Below are 20,365 nucleotides of genomic sequence, written 5' to 3' on the forward strand. Positions count from 1 at the left end.
TTCCGTTCCAGAACTATAGCTAGTCTGAAAAGGACGCCTGGCGGTAGGGCGCTGTTCCGTAACCCAGGTAATCAGCTGCAGACCTCAGAACTGACTGGAGCTGTCTCACCCCGTCGCGGAGTAGTGTCCAATTTCCCAAAAGGGAACCGAGATCTCCACCGCGGAAACCGGAGCTCCAGGGCCTGAGAGAGGGCTCTCCCTCCCGCAGATGACTCCGGCCCTGGTCTCCCGTCGCCTCAAGGCCTCTTCGGGGGACTCGGGCCTCTCGGATCTGCTCCCCCGAGCTCGCCGCTCCTCCAGCCCGGCTTCGCGCGGGCGCCCACTGTTCCGGCCCGCAGCCGGCAGGCCAGTCACCAGGCAACAATCACCAGCTCTAAGGGCCTTGGGAAGGCCTACCTTGGGTGCAGGTCCTTCCCCATTCTCTCCGCGCTAGCCTTAAGAGCCCAGGAGTGTGGCAGGTGAAGGAGATCGCCCGGTGCCTGTGGGCGGTCACTCACCTCTTCTCCTCTTTCCCGGGAGGGGCGGTGCTGGGGCTTGTTTCCCCCGCCCCCCCAAACGCTTCCTAGGGGCTCCTGCTCAGCCTCAGAGCCTGGCTGCTGCCACCGGCTTTACTCCATAGCCTCCTGCACCCGTGCGGCCTCAAAGGCAGGAGGCGGAGGAGGGAAGGGGGAGGGGAGGGGAGGGACCGGGGAAGAAGAGTACGGGAGGGGGAAGAAGACCTAAAGACCGGCCGGCCTGGGCATGACGTCACTTCCGGCAGGTTCGGAAGGGGCGGGCCTATGCGCCTTGGGCCCCGCCCCAACCTTGTACTCGGGGGCGGGGTTACGAGTCTCGGGAGGAGCCGGAGCGCGAGTTGGTGGCGGTTTTTTTTGACCCCGCGGTTCGGTAACCTTGGCAGCCAGAGCCGGCTTCCCGGGCCCGACCGAGCTGGCCGAGTTTTGTGAGCCGTAACGGTGCCTTCTGCCGGAAAAAGAGGACAGAGAGCCCTATAGATCCTAACCAAATGTGTCCTGAAGGGAAGGGCAGCTCTCAGGAGCGGGTGGTTTGGGCTTGGCTCCCGAGGGCCCGCCCTTTTCCAGCCCACCTGCCCTTCCTGTCCTGGGTGAAGAATCGCGCTCCGCTTTTTCCCGAGCTACTCTCTCTGGGCTGTCCAGGAAGGCAGTGCTTCACAAACATTAATATGCACACGAATCATCTGAGGACTTTGTTAAAATGCACTTTGGATTCAGGAACAGGGTCTGATACTCTCCCTTTCTAATAAGTGTCCAGATGACGCCAGGCTACGCTTAGAACAACAAAGGGTTAAAGGACGAGGTGGCAATCACGAGAATCATATCCTTAACCCAGCCTACTTGTTTATGAAAGTTAGAGACACAGATGGTCATACCGTTGTCTGCACCGATCATAGACTCAGCCTTTTCCACCCCACTCCACCCTACCCTTTTACCCACTCGCCCATCACTCCCTCGCCTCCTCCTCTAATTGCTCCCTTTTCACTCCTCACCCTCTACCCCTTACTCCTGTCTCCGCACGATTCACAGGGTCTTCGGCTAATATTTCAAGGATAAACAGATGGACAGTTTCTGTTACGAAAGACATTTGAAGGTGATGGGGCTTTTATTTGTCATTTTGTCATAACATCAGAACATTATGTAAAATTGGGCATCCTGTTTCCAGTCAAAGGAGGAGAGAGCTTAAATTCTTGGATTCTAATAACAAAAGACCTAGAAACAACAGTCTAGATGTTTCAACTTATTCCCTTATTCTTAAAATTGTTTAATTAAAAATTCATTGGGGTAGAGAAGAATGAGGAGTGGCTGCTAATGTATGGGTTTCTTTTTGAAGGGATGAAATGATCTGAAATTAAATAATAGTGATGTTGCACAACTTTGTGAGTGTACTAAAAAAAGAACTATTGAATTCTACATTATAAAAGGGTGAATTCTGGGGTGCCTGGTTGTTAGAACAGGTGACTTTTGATCATGGGGTCATGAGTTCACATGCCCCACCTTGGGCATAGAGCCTACTAAAAAAATAATAATTTAAAAATAGGGACCCCTGGGTGGCACAGTTGGTTAAGCAACTGCCTTCGGCTCAGGTCATGATCCCAGGATCCTGGGATCCAGTCTCACGTTGGGCTCCCTGCTCATTGGGAAGCCTGCTTCTCCCTCTCCCCACTGCTCATCCTCTTTCTCACACTCCCTCTCTCTCTCTCAAATAAATAAAATCTTTTTAAAAAAATTTAAAAAATAAAGGTGAATCTGTGGTATGTGAATTATATATATATCAATGAAAAATTTTACTGTCTCCAATGAATTGAAAAAATGTGTATATATTATTAAAAAGTTCACAAATACATGTAATAAAAAGTGAACACAAAGGTTAATTGTTTGAAAGTTAGCCTTCTAGACCTTTCTATTTATTTACATATATTTGTGTATAATTCAGGAATTCATTTTTATATAACTAAGATGATAGTATACACATTTTCTACTTGCTCTTCATTTTTGTTTTGTTTTTCCTACTTAATGAAATCCATCCATGCTATAAATCTCATTCTTCCAAATTGGCTGTTTAATATTCCACAGGAAGGCTATGACATAATTGATTTAAATGTTCTCAGGTGATGAATATTTTTATTGTTTTCAGGTTTTCATTATTCCCACAAACTGTTCCTTACAGAACAACTGACAGATAAATTGATTAGTTTTGTTCAGCTCCTTGACCTAGATCTCTTTCATAAGAGCTTGCCATTGGTCAAGAAAGGCAAAAAGAAGAAAGAAAAAGCAAAGAGCCTCATGAAGCCACAACTATAATAATCAAGACTCCAATGTGTGCGTGCATTCCTTTTAAATATGCCCTAAAATAATATTCTTCAAGATTAAGTGTAACTAGTAGTTAATCATGTAACACTGAGGGTATATAAATTCACACAATAATCTATTTCATATCAGTGAAGCAAGTTCCTGGGTTTACTCTGTTTTTATTGGCAGACAAACATGGTGCAGTCTTAGTAAATAGATTATGGTTTACATAAGATGGGAGGAAAAGAAACTTAAGAGAGACACTGGCAACAGATACGCCATATAAAAGCATAACGTTGTCAAAACTGGGAAACTTACATATTTTTGTGTAATCTAAATTTGTAAGAAACATGTTTAATTTTTTTTCTTTTCAGGATGCTCTGGTCCTTTTCAGTCAGTTATGGGGTGGTATTATTCACTCCCTTCAGACTCAAGTGGAAATAAAAAGGAGATATCATTTATGAGCATACAAAGACTATTTTACTGGTTCTGTTGCTGTTGATGCAGTATTAAGTCATCCCTGGCAAAATACATGCCTAAGTAGTGCAATGACACCTCACTTCTTAAAGGAGTTTGTCTTTGCCACGTTCTAATGAATCATAAAGTATTTGAACTAGTAGGAATGAAGCTATTGAAAAATGAAAAGGAATTAGAATTTGAAGATTCAAACAGTAGTCTCTACAGTTTTCTAGACAATAAATCATCTTATATTTTTTGCAAAAGAAGAAAAGGATTCTGGGAATGGGTTAACTGATGAAATAAAAGCAAAGGAATCTTTAAGGTTAGTGTTAGCCAATATACTGTAATATATTGTGTTTAGACTCTAACAGAACAGGCTTCATTGAGCTCAACTTAAATGTTATGCTTTCAGTTTTATTCAGAAGCCAATAAAAGAAAAGCCATGTGAAAATTAATCCATGTCTGTGTTTGCTCTAAAACCGTTATGGAAGACATTACCACATAAATTTTTTTCAGAATTTATACAAGGAAGAACTTGTATCTTCTTTGATGAATTATATGCTTTATAATTTTGAAAAGTGACTTACCCAAAGTAAAAATAGCCAAGGTTATCTGGAAACTCACAGTAAAAATTTTCTATTACATCATAGTAATCATGTTAACTTTAGAATTAGTATATATTCTTTCTCTTTATTTACAATCCTAATTTGTCCTCTTCTGGTGACATTCTATTATCTAATAAATTTATTACTTGTGTTTTTTATTGTAAGCTCCCTGAAATCCTTTGTGGAAATAGGGAATGTCTAAATAAGTTTTAATAAGTTAAAATGTATATTTGAAATTTGATCCCACATATAATATAATAGAAAAGTCCACATATTATTTCTTAACAGACGAGATGAAATGATTTCAAATCCTCTAGCACAAGAGATTGGTGAGGAAAGAATAGAGGAACCTATTCATACAATGAGTGGGAATATGGCTTTACCTCCAAATATCATAGTTGATAAACCTGTTCTCTCACTTTCAAAAAAAGGTAATTTCAGTTTTCATTATTTTTTCCAGAACTTTGTAAGGAAGAACTGATTTTTTAAAATATTTAGAACAGTTTTAGGTTCACAAAAAATTGAGCAGAAAGTAGAGTTCCCATGTATCCCCTGCCCCCATAGGTATCAACATCCTGTACCAAAGTGATATATTTGTTAAAATCTGTGCACCTACTTTGATACATAATTATCACCCAAAGCCTATAGTTTACACTAATGTTCACTTTTCGCGTTGTATATTATACGGGTTTTGACAAGTGTATAATGACATGTATCTGCCAATAGAATCATACAGAATAGTTTCATTGTCCTAAAAATCTTCTCTGCTTCACTTATTCATCTTTTTTTCCTTCCCCCTAACTGCTGGTAACCACTGATCTCTTTACTGTCTCCAAAAATTGACTTTTCAAATATGATAAAAGTAGTGTATTTTGTGTATTGATTCTCTACACCTCTATTAGCGTTTCCTTCTACATCATAATTATATCACACAGGACAGGTGAGGCAACATAGATCCAATAACACTTATTTTTTACAATGACCATGATCAGATTAACTGAGGTGCTATAGGCCATACTACCAGAAAAAAGACATGTAGACTCATTACCAGTCCTTACTCTTTGTAATCCAAGACCATCTTCTACGACCCTTCCCAAACATCTCCCTACCCTTTACCTTTCAGGACAAAACTAAGCAATCTGTTGCTCTACTTCTCTTTACTATTTACTTCATCTACTTGTGGTTTTCTCCTTATGATGCCACTAAAGGTAGAAAGAAGAGTCCCATACCCAGGGCAGTTAAGAGGGATGCATACATAATTCATTAATGGTTACATCTTTTATTGCATTTGGTCAAACCATTACAGAAGCAAGACAAGAATGATTTGCACCTTGGAGGAGCAAAAGATGATAATAATTAGGAGACGTGTGATAAGGGAAAGACAAAGTGCCCAAAGAAAGGGCAATAAGAAGAGAAGAGGGACTGGAAGAGAACTCTGAGGAATACTAGTAGACACTCAGAAGAAGAGGAGCCAAGCAAAAGTGATTCTTATCTACTACAAATAAAAAAAAAGTTGTCCCATCATTTACCCTTGAGGATATAAGGTACCTCTAGAAATTCTTAACTAAAGATGGGTGTAATTTATCAGTAAATATGTTAATAAAAATAGTTTCCAGTTACTGGGCCTTTCCCTTGCTAAGCAATCTGTTATGCATTTTGTATGTATTATTTATAATCTAACAATAGGTCTGTAAAGTAAGGGTTAAAACTCTCATTTTATAGTTAGGGAAACTGAGACTCAGAAGGATAAATAAATACCTAAGGCACAGTAGGAAAAGAAAGCTGGCATTCTGATGTACTTTTTGAAATGTTATTATTATTGAATATGAAACATTCAAATAGTCCTACAGGTTTTATTAACGAAAACTAGGAGTTCCCTACCCTTCTCCTCTCACTCATGTCCCCCTCCCCAAGACAACAATTTACAACTTGTATCTCATATTTCTAAATAGCATGCTTATAATGCCATCTCACGATCTTTTCGGTTTTAGGTACATCTATTAATTTTCTACAGAGGAGAATGTTGTTTTAGGTCTCTTCCCTCCCTAATATATATCTCCCAAACACTTCATTTTTTAAAATTTTATTTATTTTAGAGAGAGTGAGAGCACGAGTGGTGGAAGGGGCAGATGGAAAGGGAGAGAATCTCAAGCTGACTTGGCACTGAGTGCAGAGTCCACTCAATCCCACGACCCTGAGATCATGACCCGAGCCAAAACCAAGAGTCAGACACTCAACCGACTGAGCCACCCAGGCCCTCCCAAAATACTTTAAGTGGTACATATGTTTTTATATACTCTTTTATATGTGATATATTTAACAGAAAATGTTAGATGAAATTAGGAGGAATATGTGTAGATTTAATACTATTGCATTTAGCCAGTAATTTTAAGCATTAAGTCACAAAAGAATAAACTATTAAGATTTGTCAAAATTAAAAAGAGAGTTTTTTATGTTAAAACAAAGATCAGCCAAGTCTGGGAACCACTGCTTTAGTTTAGACTGATTATTTTATAGATAAAGAAACAGACTTAGAGAAATTAGGTAATTTGCCAAGTTTCCACACTTAACTAATGACAACAAGATTCAGACTTAGATTTCCATATTTTTATCAGTGTTTTATCATTACTGTTGCAGCAAAGTATTGCTAACATGAAATGAGATTGAGTGAATTGTATTTGGTATGTTTGCTCTTTGTCACAACTGAATGTGTCAGCCTTCAGAATAGAAAAACAAAAATTATTTTAGTTGTTCTTCTAACAAAAGCATAGTTTTCAGAGGAGTTTTTAATAGGTTACTAATAAGAAATCTATCTTCAGGGGCGCCTGGGTGGCTCAGTCGTTAAGCGTCTGCCTTCGGCTCAGGTCATGGTCCCAGGGTCCTGGGATCGAGCCCCGCATCGGGCTCCCTGCTCCACGGGAAGCCTGCTTCTCCCTCTCCCACTCCCCTGCTTGTGTTCCTTCTCTCGCTGTGTCTCTCTCTGTCAAATAAATAAATAAAATCTTTAAAAAAAAAATCTATCTTCAAAAGTCTTTTAAATCTAGTAGTTTGGGTTTGTTGTTGTTGTTGTTGTTCATTTTTGTTTGTAAAAAGCCTTGCAAAAGATAACTAACTTTAAAATTGACCGACTGCTCTTGTATTTAATGTAAAAAAAATTCACTTGCTTAGAATATAAATTTTCAAACCAAAATTTTTTGGAGAAAGTGCATTCGGAAGTTTCTCCAATTTCTAACAAATTAGGCATGCATGGAGTTTTCGTTGTTGTTATCCACTGAAATCTGATTTTTCTGTGATCCTCAAGCACAAAACAACCCCATCAGACATATTAACAGACATAAAATTAGGAATAAAACAATATAGACACTATCTGGTTTAATAAAATTAAATAATTAGCTGGCCAACAAGAACATTTAAGCCATTTTCTATTTGGCAAAATATGACTGGTTAGAGGTCCGGGCTGGCTCAGTTGGCAAAGCATGTGACTTTTTTTATGTTTCAAGTTTTTATTTAAATTCTAGTTAGTTAACATATAGTATATTAGTTTCAGAGAAGAATTTAGTGTTTCAACACTTGCATATAACATCCAGTGCCCATCACAATAAGTGCCCTCCTTAATATCCATCACATATTTAGCCCATCTCCCCCACCCACCTCCCCTCCAGCAACCCTTAGTTTGTTCTCTATAGTTAAGAGTCTCTCTTATGGTTTACCTCTCTCTCTTTTTTTTCTTTCCCCCACGTTCATCTGTTTTGTTTCTCACATTTCACATATGAGTGAAATCATATGGTATTTGTCTTTCTCCGACTCATTTCACTTAGCATAATACTCTCTAGCTCCACCCACACTGTTGCAAATGGCAAGATTTCATTCTTTTTGATGGCTGAGTAATATTCCATTGCATCTGTACACCACCTCTTCTTTACCCATTCATTGGTCAATGGACATTTGGGCTCTTTCCATAATTTGGCTATTTTTTTTCAAAGATTTTTATTTATTTATTTGACAGAGAGAGACACAGTGAGAGAGGGAACACGAGCAGGGGGAGTGGGAGAGGGAGAAGCAGGCTTCCCGCTGAACAGGGAGCCCAATGCGGGGCTCAATCCCAGGACCCTGGGATCATGACCTGAGCTGAAGGCAGACACTTAATGATTGAGCCACCCAGGCGCCCCCATAATTTGGCTATTGTTGATAAGAGCATGTGACTCTTAGGGCTCCTGGGTGGCTCAGTTGGTTAAGCATCTGCATTTGGCTCAGGTCATGATCCTGGGGTCTTGGGATAGAGCCCCCCCTCCCATTGGGCACCCTGCTCAGTGGGGAGTCTGCTTCTCTCTCTCCCTCTGACCCTCCCCGCCTACTCATGCTCTCATTCACACTCACTCGCTCTTTCAAATAAATAAATAAATGAATAATCTAAATAAATAAATAAATAAATAAATAAATAAATAAATAAATAAATAAAGCATGTGACTCTTGATCTCAGGGTTGTAAGTCCAAGCCCCACGTTGGGTGTAGAACTTATTAAAAAAAAAAAAAAAGAAAGGCTGGTTAAAGGTATGCAATTGGCAACACACCTATATAAATTTCATCCAAGAAATAGGAGTATTAGTTCCTCTATTTTTGAGAAAAGCCATTTCTTAATTTCCAAATAACTGTAGAAACTACTTCACTTGAGCTGAGGACTGCCAGCAGTGGTAAAGCAGTGTGATCACTGCAGGTTTCATTGCAAATTTGCGTTTGTTTGACACGAACAGTTAAGGTGACCCACCTTTGCTGACATTTGTTTGCTTTTTACAGTTATCTGGTTTTTTACTAATAATATCGTGACTAATATTTCATGTGTTGTTTTAGAAATGTTAGGGTACAGAATAGCACCTCTCCCTCATCTCTGTGGGGTAGGTGTCAGGAATGCTGATATTCCGAGGAGTATCAGCTAGAGCAACTCCACTGTTAATATGTTTTACTTGACTTCCAGAATATGTTTGGACAAAGGTTTCCTCAGTGGAAACAAAGTTTGCATCCTACTGAACACACTGTATTCCTCCTACCGAAACATTTGCACACTTAATGAAATTGCCTGTTTACTCACTTGTCTTTATTCCCACTAGAGCGTGAGGTACTTAGGGACAGTCCTTTCCTTGTTCATCATTGTATCCCCATTGAGTGGCACAGGGCCTAGCTGTTGGAAAGTGTGTAAATGTTTAATGGATGAGCGGCGCAAGTACAGTCTCCTCATTGAATAAATATTTTCTTTTTATATATAGATTCTATACATACACACCTATATGCACATATATATGTGTGTATATAGGCCATCCCAAACACTGGATAGACTGTACATTCATCAAATGCAGAGTCTATCCCCCTTGTATCCTGCACTCAGCACAATGATCACTGAGGATGAAGTGCTTCATAAAGATAACCACGGTGATGGTATGTGTTGCCACAATATCCTTCTTGAGTTTGGGAGGGGCCTGGGTGGTTCAGTTGGTTAAGCGGCCGACTCTTGATTTTGGCTCAGGTCATGATCTCAGGGTCCTGGGATCTAGCCCCGTGTGGGGTTCTGTCCTCAGTGGGGAGTCGGTTTGTCCTTCTCCCTCTCTGTCTGCCCCTCCCCCACACCCCCCTGCTCTCTCTCTCAGATAAATAAATAAGTCTTTTAAAAAATATATCCATCTTGAGTTTGATTTCTCTACACAGAACTAGCTATTCTGTTTATCATCACTGCCTTGGGCTAGTATGTTCTAGACATGCACATTTCTCTGCTCTGTCTCCTTCAGATCCTTGTTTAAATATCATCTTTCCAATGAGAGTTTCTGCACATCTTATTTAAAATTGCAATACTACCCCATCTTGCACTGCTTCTCTTCTTTTCTGCTTAATTTCTCTCCATAGAACTTACCACTAACCAACACACTACATATTTCACTTTTTGTTTATGTGTTTGTTTGTTTATTGCCCCCTCCCCCACCATAGAATATAAGCTCCATTAAGGCAAGGATTTTTGCCTTTTTGGGTTACCATTATATCCTTGGCACCTAGAACAGTGCCAAGCACAAAATAGGTCTCAATAAATATTTGTTGAATAAATTAATGTTCTGCCTTGATGCTCTTGAAGAATACTCTTTTTTCCAGATTTGGACTTATTTATAATATATCTACTTGTATTTCTCAGTGACTTCATAAAATTTGCCTTTCCCATTTCATAAGTGGCTATCCTAGCCTCCTTACTTACAGTATGGCTGCTGAAGGTCCACTAGTTTTTATGTATTTTTTTCTAACACCTGTTCAGTGCCATGCCAAAAGTTTGGTACTAACAAACGTGGAATGATTGATTAGAGGCTATTTATGAACTCAAGTTTTTACTAAAATACTGTTAATTTGATTTATTTTTGGTCATTAACTCAAAGGTAGCAAACTGAGATGCCTTTAGGAGCCAGACAGATCAGAAATCTAGGGAGTACTTAATTATCAAACATGTAAACATATATGTACCATTGTTTTGCTTGAAATGTATGGCCTTCTCAGGCTATTTTTCCTTTTCCCACTTAACACAGAAATATAAATATGTATAGGGAAATTGATTTTTACTATAGTAAAACCAACAGAAAAGTATCAAAAAAAATGGTAACTGAGACCCTGCCACACTGTTAGGGATACAATGGAGTGGTAGGGTTTGTGGTGAACTGGAAATGACATGCCAATTCAAAAGGGGTATCCATTAATTCATATCAACTCTCTGTGGTCAGGCATTTGAATTCAAACCCAATGTTTTATGAGATCTTGTGATTTTTTTTATAGGGAAGCTTGAAACTCAACATTTTACATGAAATCTGTCATTTTTATACAAGTTAATTTTATTCGAAATACTTTATAACCAAACAAACCATAGCTGTGGTCCAAATTTAATGCATAGGCTACCAGCTTGGGAACTCTGCAGGAGATTTACTATAGCTACTACTTCTATAATTTTGTTTGATTTATAGGAAAAACAAAACATTAATTATGATCTCATGATTAGGATAATGAAAAATTTCATTAACTCTTAAAAGGAATAACCAGGGAGCGCCTGGGTGGCTCAGTTGTTGAGTGTCTGCCTTCGGCTCAGGTCATGATCCCGGGTCCTGGGATCGAGTCCCACATCGGGCTCCCTGCTCAGCGGGAAGCCTGCTTCTCCCTCTCCCACTCCCCCTGCTTGTGTTCCTGCTCTCGCTGTCTCTCTCTCTCTCTCTCTCTCTCTCTCTCTCTGTCAAATAAATAAATAAAATCTTTTAAAAAAAAAGGAATAACCAAAAACCCAAGTTGAGATTAACCTACTACTATATTTTAATTTAAAAATAAGAAATACAGTTGTCTGTGCTGCTTACATAAAATTGTAATTAGGTAATCTCATGTTCTCTCAGGTACAATAATTCATAAGCTTGACTAGCAGTTTTTTGTATTTGGAATTAACCCCTTGTTGGCTTTAAAAGCTAGATCAGGGGCATCTGGGTGGCTCAGTCAGTTAAGCAGCCAACTCCTGATCTGAGGGTTGTAAGTTCAAGCCCCATGTTTGGCTCCACGCTGGGTATGCTGCCTACTTAAGAAAAATATAAATGAGGGCGCCTGGGTGACTCAGTTGGTTAAGCGACTGCCTTCGGCTCAGGTCATGATCCTGGAGTCCCGGGATCGAGTCCCGCATCGGGCTCCCTGCTCGGCAGGGAGTCTGCTTCTCCCTCTGACCCTCTCCCCTCTCATGCTCTCTCTCTCTCTCGCATTCTCTCTCTCAAATAAATAAATAAAATCTTTAAAAAAAATAAAATAAAAAAAGAAAAATATAAATGAATAAATAAATAAATAAAAACTAGATCATATTATTTTATAATAGATAATAAAATCAATATGGCTCATGACTTTGATGTCTATTTAAAGGTTAATTTTGAAAAGAAAAATTGTAATTTAGTAAATTTAAATTATCTTAGCATTAAATTCATTCATTATATCATATTAAGGTAACTTTTATATTATTTAGATATGGAAGAATTTTATAATATTGGTTGAATGTGTGTATGTTATCAATCTGATGGTTACTTACTTTTGTTTCTAAGCTGTGGAAGATGTTTGGAAACAACAGACATTTCTATGTATTTTTTGACCGATTCACCTTCCATTCTTGGAAAATATGTTGAAGCCTCCTGTTAAAACACAAAATCTTCAATTAAGTAAAGAGGAGGATCTTATTCTCTCAAACACTTGATCTTATTCTCTCAAAGAGTTTATTCCAAGCTTATGTTTACCTGGTAAGTGACCATTTTTTTAAAAGATTTTATTCATTTATTTGAGAGAGAGAGAGAGAGAGCACGAGCAGGGGGAGCAGGCAGAGGGAGAAGCAGGCTCTCTGCTGAGCAGGGAGCCCGATGTGGGGATCAATCCCAGGACCATGGGATCATGACCTGAGCCGAAGGCAGACACTTAACCGACTGAGTCACCCAGGTGCCCCTGCAAGTGATCATTTTTATTGTTAAAAAATTTATAACTAAGAAATCCTTTCACATATTTTGCCCTTTATATGTTAAGTTGTAAGAACATATCCATACATATAAACTGGCATCTCTGTTTTATAATCACTGTGAATTCTCATTTGATCTAACATAGAAAATCACTGGTTATGACCTGTGAGATCATTGGAAATCAGAGTGGTTTCATTCATATGAATTCAGTAATGACTTGTCAATCATCCATTCCCTGTGCCACCCTGAGTGTTTTCCAAAGTTTCATCATTCGTTTTATGACCCTAAAATAATATAACCATCACAGTTTCTACCAGTTTGTTTATTCCTGCCCTAAAAGACTCTTACCATCTAGTAGAAGCGATATTCATGGAACAAAACATTACAGTCCAACGAGATAAGCCCTATCATAAAATCAGCCTCATTTGTAGAGATGTTCAGGGAACCATATAACCTGAATGAGGCTCCCTTCTCCTTCCTTCCTATCACCAAAGTATTTGTCGCTCCTGAACAAACTAGCTTCTAGGAACTCTAAGTCTAAAACCTTGGGTACTATTCATGGAGACCCTGATATCTGATGCCTTCTCCCACATGGGCCAAACAAGAAAAGAACATTAGACTCCAAGGCTGAGGACCAGAAAGTTTCAGATCCTGGGAGGAGTTTGGTGGTCAGGGACATGTGGACCCACTTATAAAGTCAGCTGTGGTCCTGTTTGCACATGGTTGGTTTCCCTAATTCACAATGGGCCAAGAAAGACCCACACAAATGACTGAGTCTTCCCTAGCCCTTGAGACAGGGAGAGTATAGGGACACTATCAGAGAAACAGGATTTCTTTAGACACTTCCACAGGGAAGAACAGTAAGTTGGCCTCATATCAGTTGGCACTTCCAGGCAGAAAGGGTAGGCTATCTGCAAGAGAAAGGTAATTCAACTGCCATTAATCTTTTCATCTGCAACATGAGGATCTAGAAGATAGTCACACCTAAGAAAATATTTGAGGAAAGATTTCAATCAGGCTACAAAGAATAGGCAGATGGAGACAGAGAAGGAAGAAAACAGCGTGGGCAATGAACTTTAATCTGTGACCTCCTACTATTTTCTCTTCTCTCTGTGTACCCACATGCGGTATGTGTACACACACACACACACACACACACACACACACACACATTAATTCCAAGTTGACATGGTAAGACTATGGAAGAATGTATAAAATACAAGTGCTAAATAAGAAGCCAAAACAAAAGGGACCCAGTATTAAAGGAAATTAGAATAAATACCAACCTATCGCTATAAAACCTGGGTGTTCAGATGGTGGCCCATGAGGAAAAGGAGGAATTAAAGGCATCACTGAAGAGAGGGAGGAGTGAAAGGATTCTGAATTTCTTATTTTACTCAGGTGGGGAGATAAAAAAGAGAAAACGGTATGTGGTGGAATAGAAGTGCATCTTGATTGGGGAAATATTTTGGTATCTTTATTTCAAATAATAATAAAACCACATGCACCTAATTATTGGAGTGGGAAAAACAAGGGAATCACTCATGGAACTGAACAGTGCAGATGAACTCCTCCGAACAAAATCTAGGAAAACTAGAGGGGCGCCTCGGTGGCTCAGTCACTGGACGTCTGCCTTCGGCTCAGGTCATGATCCCAGGGTCCTGGGATCGAGCCCCACCTTGGGATCCCTGCGCAATGGGAAGCCTGCTTCCCCCTCTCCCACTCCCCCAGCTTGTGTTCCCTCTCTCACTGTCTCTCTCTCTGTGTCAAATAAATAAATAAAATCTTTAAAAAAAGAAAACTAGAAATAATGAAAAGGTGGCAAAAAATATTTTAATTCCTTGAAAATAAAGGTACAGAAAGCTGTGGTGGTATTTGGTGAAGAGAAAAAGCTATTCCCTCTAATTTACTCCTATAATCATCCAGCAAAAAATATTAAAATTATTCTCTCAAAAGTAGTCTCTTTAGATTTGGTTAAATATACGCTAGACTTTATTATATTTTATCAAACAGTTTTTAGGTAGTTAAATGGAAATGTTAACTATTGATTTGTTTTGTTTGGTTTTTACCTCTGGAGTTGACAACTGGTTTATTAATGCAGCAATTAAATGTTTGGCTATTTCCCTGACCAGTTAGAGTTATTCAGCAGTTAGTACAAAATGGAAAAGACAGGATTGAGTATACAGAAGAAGATACTCTTTGATGTTGTAGTAAAATACTATAATCAAGAGAGAGATTGCCTATTAACTGGTGAGTGTTCTGATATTCAGTTAGGAATTATTGAAATTTTAGGTAAAAGAAGATATGTAAACTTTAGTTTTTTGTAGAATAAAATATTTTTTAAAAAGATTTTGTTTATTTTAGAAATAGAGACAGCAGGGGTGGGGGAAGGAGCAGAGGGAGAGGGACAAGCAGAGTCTGAGCTGAGTGTAGAGCCCGACACGGGGCTCAATCTCATGACCCTGAGATCATGACCTGAGCTGAAACCAAGAGTTAGACCCTTAATTGTGCCACGCAGGTGTGCCTAAAATATTTTTTTAAGAGTTATTTATTTTGAGAGAGTGAGAATGAGAGAGAGAGAGAGAGTACATGAGAGGGGGGAGGGTTAGAGGGAGAAGCAGGCTCCTTGCTGAGCAGGGAGCCCGATGTGGGACTCGATCCTGGGACTCCAGGATCATGACCTGAGCCAAAGGCAGTCGCCTAACCAACTGAGCCACCAGGCGCCCTGCCTAAAATATTTTTAAAGATACAAGTTTCATGGGGCACCTGGCTGGCTCAGTCGGTGGTGCCTATGAATCTTGATCTCAGGGTCATGAGTTCAAGCCCCACATTGGGCGTAAAGCTTACTTAAACAAACAAACAAAAAACAAATAGAACATTTAAGAAACTGAGTATTACATTTTAATATTTTTCTTCAGTGGTGTCAAAGTACTTCATGAAGTCTTTTTTCATTTCACTAATGTTACCTGCCATGTAAATTGCACTATCAAATGTAACTAATGTAGTATAGGACATTAGATCTAAGGTAACTATATCACAGGGGCATTGTAAGAAACATATTTTAATATAGCATAGGATTAGAGAGCTGAGGTATTTGGAAATATTAATTTCTGAAGTAGTAATTTGGCGATCTTTTACCAAAATAAAAATTGAGTGACATAAATCATGTCACTTTTTTAGCTATGTAGGTAGCCATGTAATTTCATGTTAAAAACAAAATACTATTTGATAATGCTGGATGTAATTATGCAGGTGTTTGGTATGTAGAATTATAAAGATTTATTCATTTATTCTTTGAAAGAGAGAGGAGAGAGAGTGTGTGGGCACGTGCGAGAGTGGGGGGTGGGGGCTGGGGGGCGTGGACAGGAAGAGGGAAAGAATCCCAAGTCGACTTCTCGCCTAGCTTGAGCCGGGCAAGGGGCTCGATCCCATGACCCATGAGATCAATGACCTGAGCCGAAACCAAAAGTCAGTCGCTCAACCGACTGAGCCACCCAGGCACCCCTGGCCTATAGAATTATAAAAATAATTTCCTGTGTGTTTGAAATATTTCACCATAAAAACTTCTTAGTGTAAAAAAGAATCCACAAACCAAATGCAATATCAGAGCGTTATAATTGACTACCAAATATTACAATCTCCATTTTTTTGTATCCCATTAAGCAACTTGAAACACTTGAAGCAACATACTGTATCTAAGATTGTTACATTAGAGAAATATGAGGGCTACTTACCTTTATGCCCTATTGTATCAGAACCAAACACCCACAAGTTACAAAAACAGGTGAAAAAAATTACAATAAGTTTTACAATTTTCTGGTCTTTTTAAAAAAATCATTCAAGTTAAGGTTAATCTTTCTGTTTACAGTATAATAACAAAACGGTGGTCCTTAAAACTCTTGTCAAAGCAGTTTTGCAAACGAGATCATTATTAAAATTATGGGCAGAACAACTGGTCTGGTTTTTACTGAAGTATCACTCAGATATTCAAGGTATCTCTGGCATTTTGCCTGGGCACATTTATTACTAAGCTATTTGCGTCCAGCAAAAAGGCAAATCATTCACTTAATAAATAATTTACTGAGTACCTGTAATGTGCAAAGTTTGAAGGAATGCTGTTTTTCCATACCCACTAAAAAGAAGAAAGCAGACTTAAAACACTATCAATATTTGCAAGCATACTGATTCATTTCTTCAACCCATTTCTGGTGCATTACTATGTGCCAGGTGCTGTTATAGGTGGTTAGAATACATAAGCATACAAAACACAATGATGCAGGCCCTTGAGGAGCTTATATCCAAGTGAGGGACAACAGACAACAAAAAAATACACACAATAAATCAAGTCATATAGTTTATAGAAGGCAATACTTGCAATAAAAAGGGAAAAAGGGCTGGTTAAGGGGATTTAGAGTGCTAGGGTGAGGCTGAGCAGGAACTTACAGTATTCGGGTGGCCAAGATTGACCTCACTAAGACAGTAAGAGTTGAGCAAAGACTGGAAGGGGGAGAGAGAATCAGCCAAATGCCTGGGAGGGTAGGATAGTGTTCTTGGGTAGAAAGAATGGTTCTTAGTGCAGAGGACCTAGGGGTGATGCATGCCTGGGTGCTGAGGAACAGCAAGAAGCGGTGAGCAGAGGGGAGAGTAGTAGGAGGTGAGGTCAGAGAGGTGGGGGCCGTTATAAGCCACTGGAGAGATGTTGTTTCTGCTTGGAATAAAATGGGGAATCACTGGAGGGTTTGAGCAGAACAGTAGTCTGATTTGACTGACATTTATAAAGATAATCCTGTCTTTTATGTTGAGAATGTGTTGTACAGCGGCAAAGGTAGAAGTGGGAACACCTTTTCGGAGGCTGTTGTAATAATCTGGGCAAGAGATACGGTGACTTGAAGCAGAAGAGTAGCAATAGAGTTAGTAAGATAGGGTCAGATCCTTGATGTCTTTTGAAATATCTTAGAAAAAGATTGTCTTTCAGCTTCACTCTGTATTTTAGTAACAGGCAGTGACACTTTTAGTGGTGTTATGTCTCTAAAGCGTCTACAAGAATTGTTCCTTCTCCAATTTCTTTGTTTAAACAAATTCTGATGTCACAAGAAACACATTAGCTCAAATTTTGTACCAGTTCTGTCAATCTTAACTGAAGTTTCTTACCCATTATTTCAGAGAAAAAGATGGTTTTAAGTATATATAATGGAAGCAGTTCCCCATTTATGAATTTTGTTGTTTTGTTTTAAGTAAATGCTATGCCCAGTGTGGGGCTCAAACTCACAACCCTGAGATCAAGAATTGCATGCTCTGCTGACTGAGCCAGTCAGGTGCCCCACCCCCATTCATGAATTTTGAATGAAATATATTCTAAAAACTCATTTTTAAGTCAGTTGTTATTCTGTACCTAGTTTTTCATCAAAATAATAACAACGGGAGGTTAGGGCCCAAGTTACATAAATCTTTAATTCTACTGTCACTAAACCAAAATTCATGTGTATGATTTACTTGTAAAATAGCCCCCAGATTCCAACTAGGAATTTAGAATGAACATTTCCTCTGCCCTCCTCTTCCTTATCACTTAACTTCTGCATATTCTTCTTTCTCACCCTGCCCCCTTCTTTGGGCAAATAAATGATCTTTCCTACATATGGCCGAGAAGTATGAAAGAAGTTTTTCATTTTTTACTTCCCTGTCTTGTCAGAACTAGCAGTGTCATAGAGAAATTCACTGGTTCAAATTTTGTAACAAGCCACAAAAGAACTTGACCAGGGCTGGAGGAAGTGGGGGTGGGATTCAGGAAGCAGGGGGAAGGGCTTCTGGAGACCGGGGCCAGGGTATTTCAGGGAGGCTGAGATAGGGCTATTTATGATAGGGGCTCTCAAAACATGCTAAGCTTTCCCCTGTTACATGGTTTACCTATTCTCTCTACTCTCTGTCTGGAACATTTGTCTCCCAAACCTTCTTATAGCTTATTCCTTCACACCTGTTAAGGCCTCTGCTTAAAATGTTACCCTCTCAGAAACACAGAAGCCTTCCCTAAAACTACCCATCTTCTCTGCTCTAGCTTTTTACCCTGCTTTATGCTTTCTTAATGGCACTTAACCCTGCCTGAAATTATATTATGTATTTGCTGATTTTTTTAAATTGTCTTTCTCTCCCAAGAGAATGTTTCATGAATTCAGAACCTCTTCTTTTTTCTTCTTCCTTTTTTTTTTTACTTCAGAAACTTGGTCTGTTTATTCATCACCTAGGACAGTGCCTGGAATTTTCACTGAATTACAGAATGAATTAATGGGGACAGCTCCATGACTGGAAATTGGCAGTACACTTGAAGCTAATGGATAGGTATTCCAGGGTCCAGGATAAAAGAGCTGCGTGGACATGGAGGTTCAGCATTAGTATGTCTAGGGAGTGCCCTGTATAACAATATTAGCTGTTGGATTATTTACCCCAGATACATAATCTAGGATTACTTTTGTGTAACCCAAACTGGAAAAGGATATTTATCTTTTTTTTAAAAGATTTTATTTATTTATTTGACAGAGAGAGACACAGTGAGAGAGGGAACACAAGCAGGGGGAGTGGGAGAGGGAGAAGCAGGCTTCCTGCTGGGCAGGGAGCCCGATGTGGGGCTCGATCCCAGGACCCTGGGATCGTGACGTGAGCCGAAGGCAGACGCTTAACGACTGAGCCACCCGGGCGCCCCAGGATATTTATCTCCTTAAGATAATAAAGTTTTAATGTATTTTAAAGCAACCATTTATATATGGACCATGTAATTACAATGTAAGATTATTTAGACCACTGTTATTATGGAAGTACAAATAACTTTCATTATTATAAGAGAGCATTACACTAAGGATTGGTTAACCTAGTTTCAGTTAAACTACATACATGAAAGTAGAAAATAGAATTTGAAGAATTCTAAAAAAGTTTCAAGTATTTATACCCTTTATAATTCAGAGGCCTTCTGCTACCCGCCCCCTCTCCCCATCTGCAATCCTCTTCCCCTACTCATTGGTCAAAAATATTGAGAGTTTTTTTATGTTGGATTCCTGGCTAGAAAAAAATTCATATTAAATATTTGAAAATACCTGTTTTTGTGTAGACTCCAGTTACTTTATTGGATCTGGTTGTAAGAAACTTAAGAAGCTTCTACATGGAGAAGATCCAGATGCCATATCAGGTATCGATTCAGGTTTGTTCCGTCTTTATCATCAGGAGACTATTACAGCCAAGTAAGTTGGAAAGGAGCCGAGGGTGAGTATGTAATAAACATATAATGTTATAAAAAGTAGTTACATGAAGGTTATTTTTTTGATCTCCAGAGCAAGTTCTTCTGTAGTTCTTTTTGAAAGCCTTTTGTCTGATTACCTTTCATCTAAAAAGGTGAAAATTTTCTCTCTCAATGCTGCTTCCAAGTCTCACCTCCCTTTCTGCCTATTACCTACCTGCCTGTTTCCTTGCTCCTGGGCTCTCTCTCATCTCTTTTTCTGACTCTCTCAGATTTTTTCTCTTCTGTGTCATTCTCTCTCCCTTTCCCTTCTCCTTTCTAGGAAATGACCTAGTTTTATAGAGGAACCTGACCTTCCCAGTTGAATAGATGCCATGAATTGTTTCACTTGATGTCTTGTGGCAATTGATCTAATTCCTTAGTTTAGATTTTCTTTAAACTACCAAATATTTTCAGTATAAATTTCCTAAGATTGTCATGCGAGAGACAAAATAACATAATAGATCTAACTGTGGGTGCTGGGGCCAAATTACCCAGGCAAGTCACTTAACCTCCTTGTGCTTCCGCTTCCTCGTTGACAAAATGGGAATAATAATGGCATCTACCCCACTGAGTAATTATTAAATATTTAATATTTATACTCAATATTAGTATTGTAAATTTAAAATATTACAAAAATTTAAATTGTATTATTATTATTTAAATATTAAATACTATTAACATTTACTATTACTTGATACTAATATTGAGCCCTACTATGTGTCAGACACTGTGCTGAGCATTAATATG

At 39.0% G+C, this 20,365-nt stretch overlaps 2 protein-coding genes across 6 annotated transcripts in view; one reads left to right on the top strand and one right to left on the bottom strand.

The window, feature by feature from the left end:
* Positions 1-729, bottom strand: part of SCYL2 (SCY1 like pseudokinase 2) — a 61,048-nt gene extending 60,319 nt beyond the window's left edge. For 2 of the 5 annotated variants that reach the window (XM_027594965.2, XM_027594970.2), the window contains exon 1: positions 498-729. The gene's annotated coding sequence lies outside the window, so the exon portion shown is untranslated. Of the gene's footprint in view, positions 1-83; positions 375-396 lie in introns of those variants that run through there. The other 3 variants (XM_027594967.2, XM_027594966.2, XM_027594968.2) reach the window with 3 other exon arrangements.
* On the top strand, positions 209-19,584 carry DEPDC4 (DEP domain containing 4). The gene is given in 19 exon segments (XM_027594315.1): positions 209-349; positions 761-865; positions 867-921; positions 924-977; positions 3,176-3,197; positions 3,199-3,349; positions 3,352-3,549; positions 3,780-3,841; positions 4,157-4,299; positions 4,770-4,808; positions 11,962-12,144; positions 12,993-12,995; positions 14,432-14,467; positions 14,470-14,646; positions 16,110-16,138; positions 16,223-16,346; positions 17,135-17,235; positions 19,451-19,475; positions 19,478-19,584. Coding segments are annotated over 19 exon segments (1,755 nt in total).
* The last annotated feature ends 781 nt before the right edge of the window (positions 19,585-20,365 follow it).

The sequence above is a fragment of the Zalophus californianus genome, chromosome 9 (genome assembly GCF_009762305.2).
Source record: "Zalophus californianus isolate mZalCal1 chromosome 9, mZalCal1.pri.v2, whole genome shotgun sequence".
Lineage (NCBI taxonomy): Eukaryota > Metazoa > Chordata > Mammalia > Carnivora > Otariidae > Zalophus > Zalophus californianus.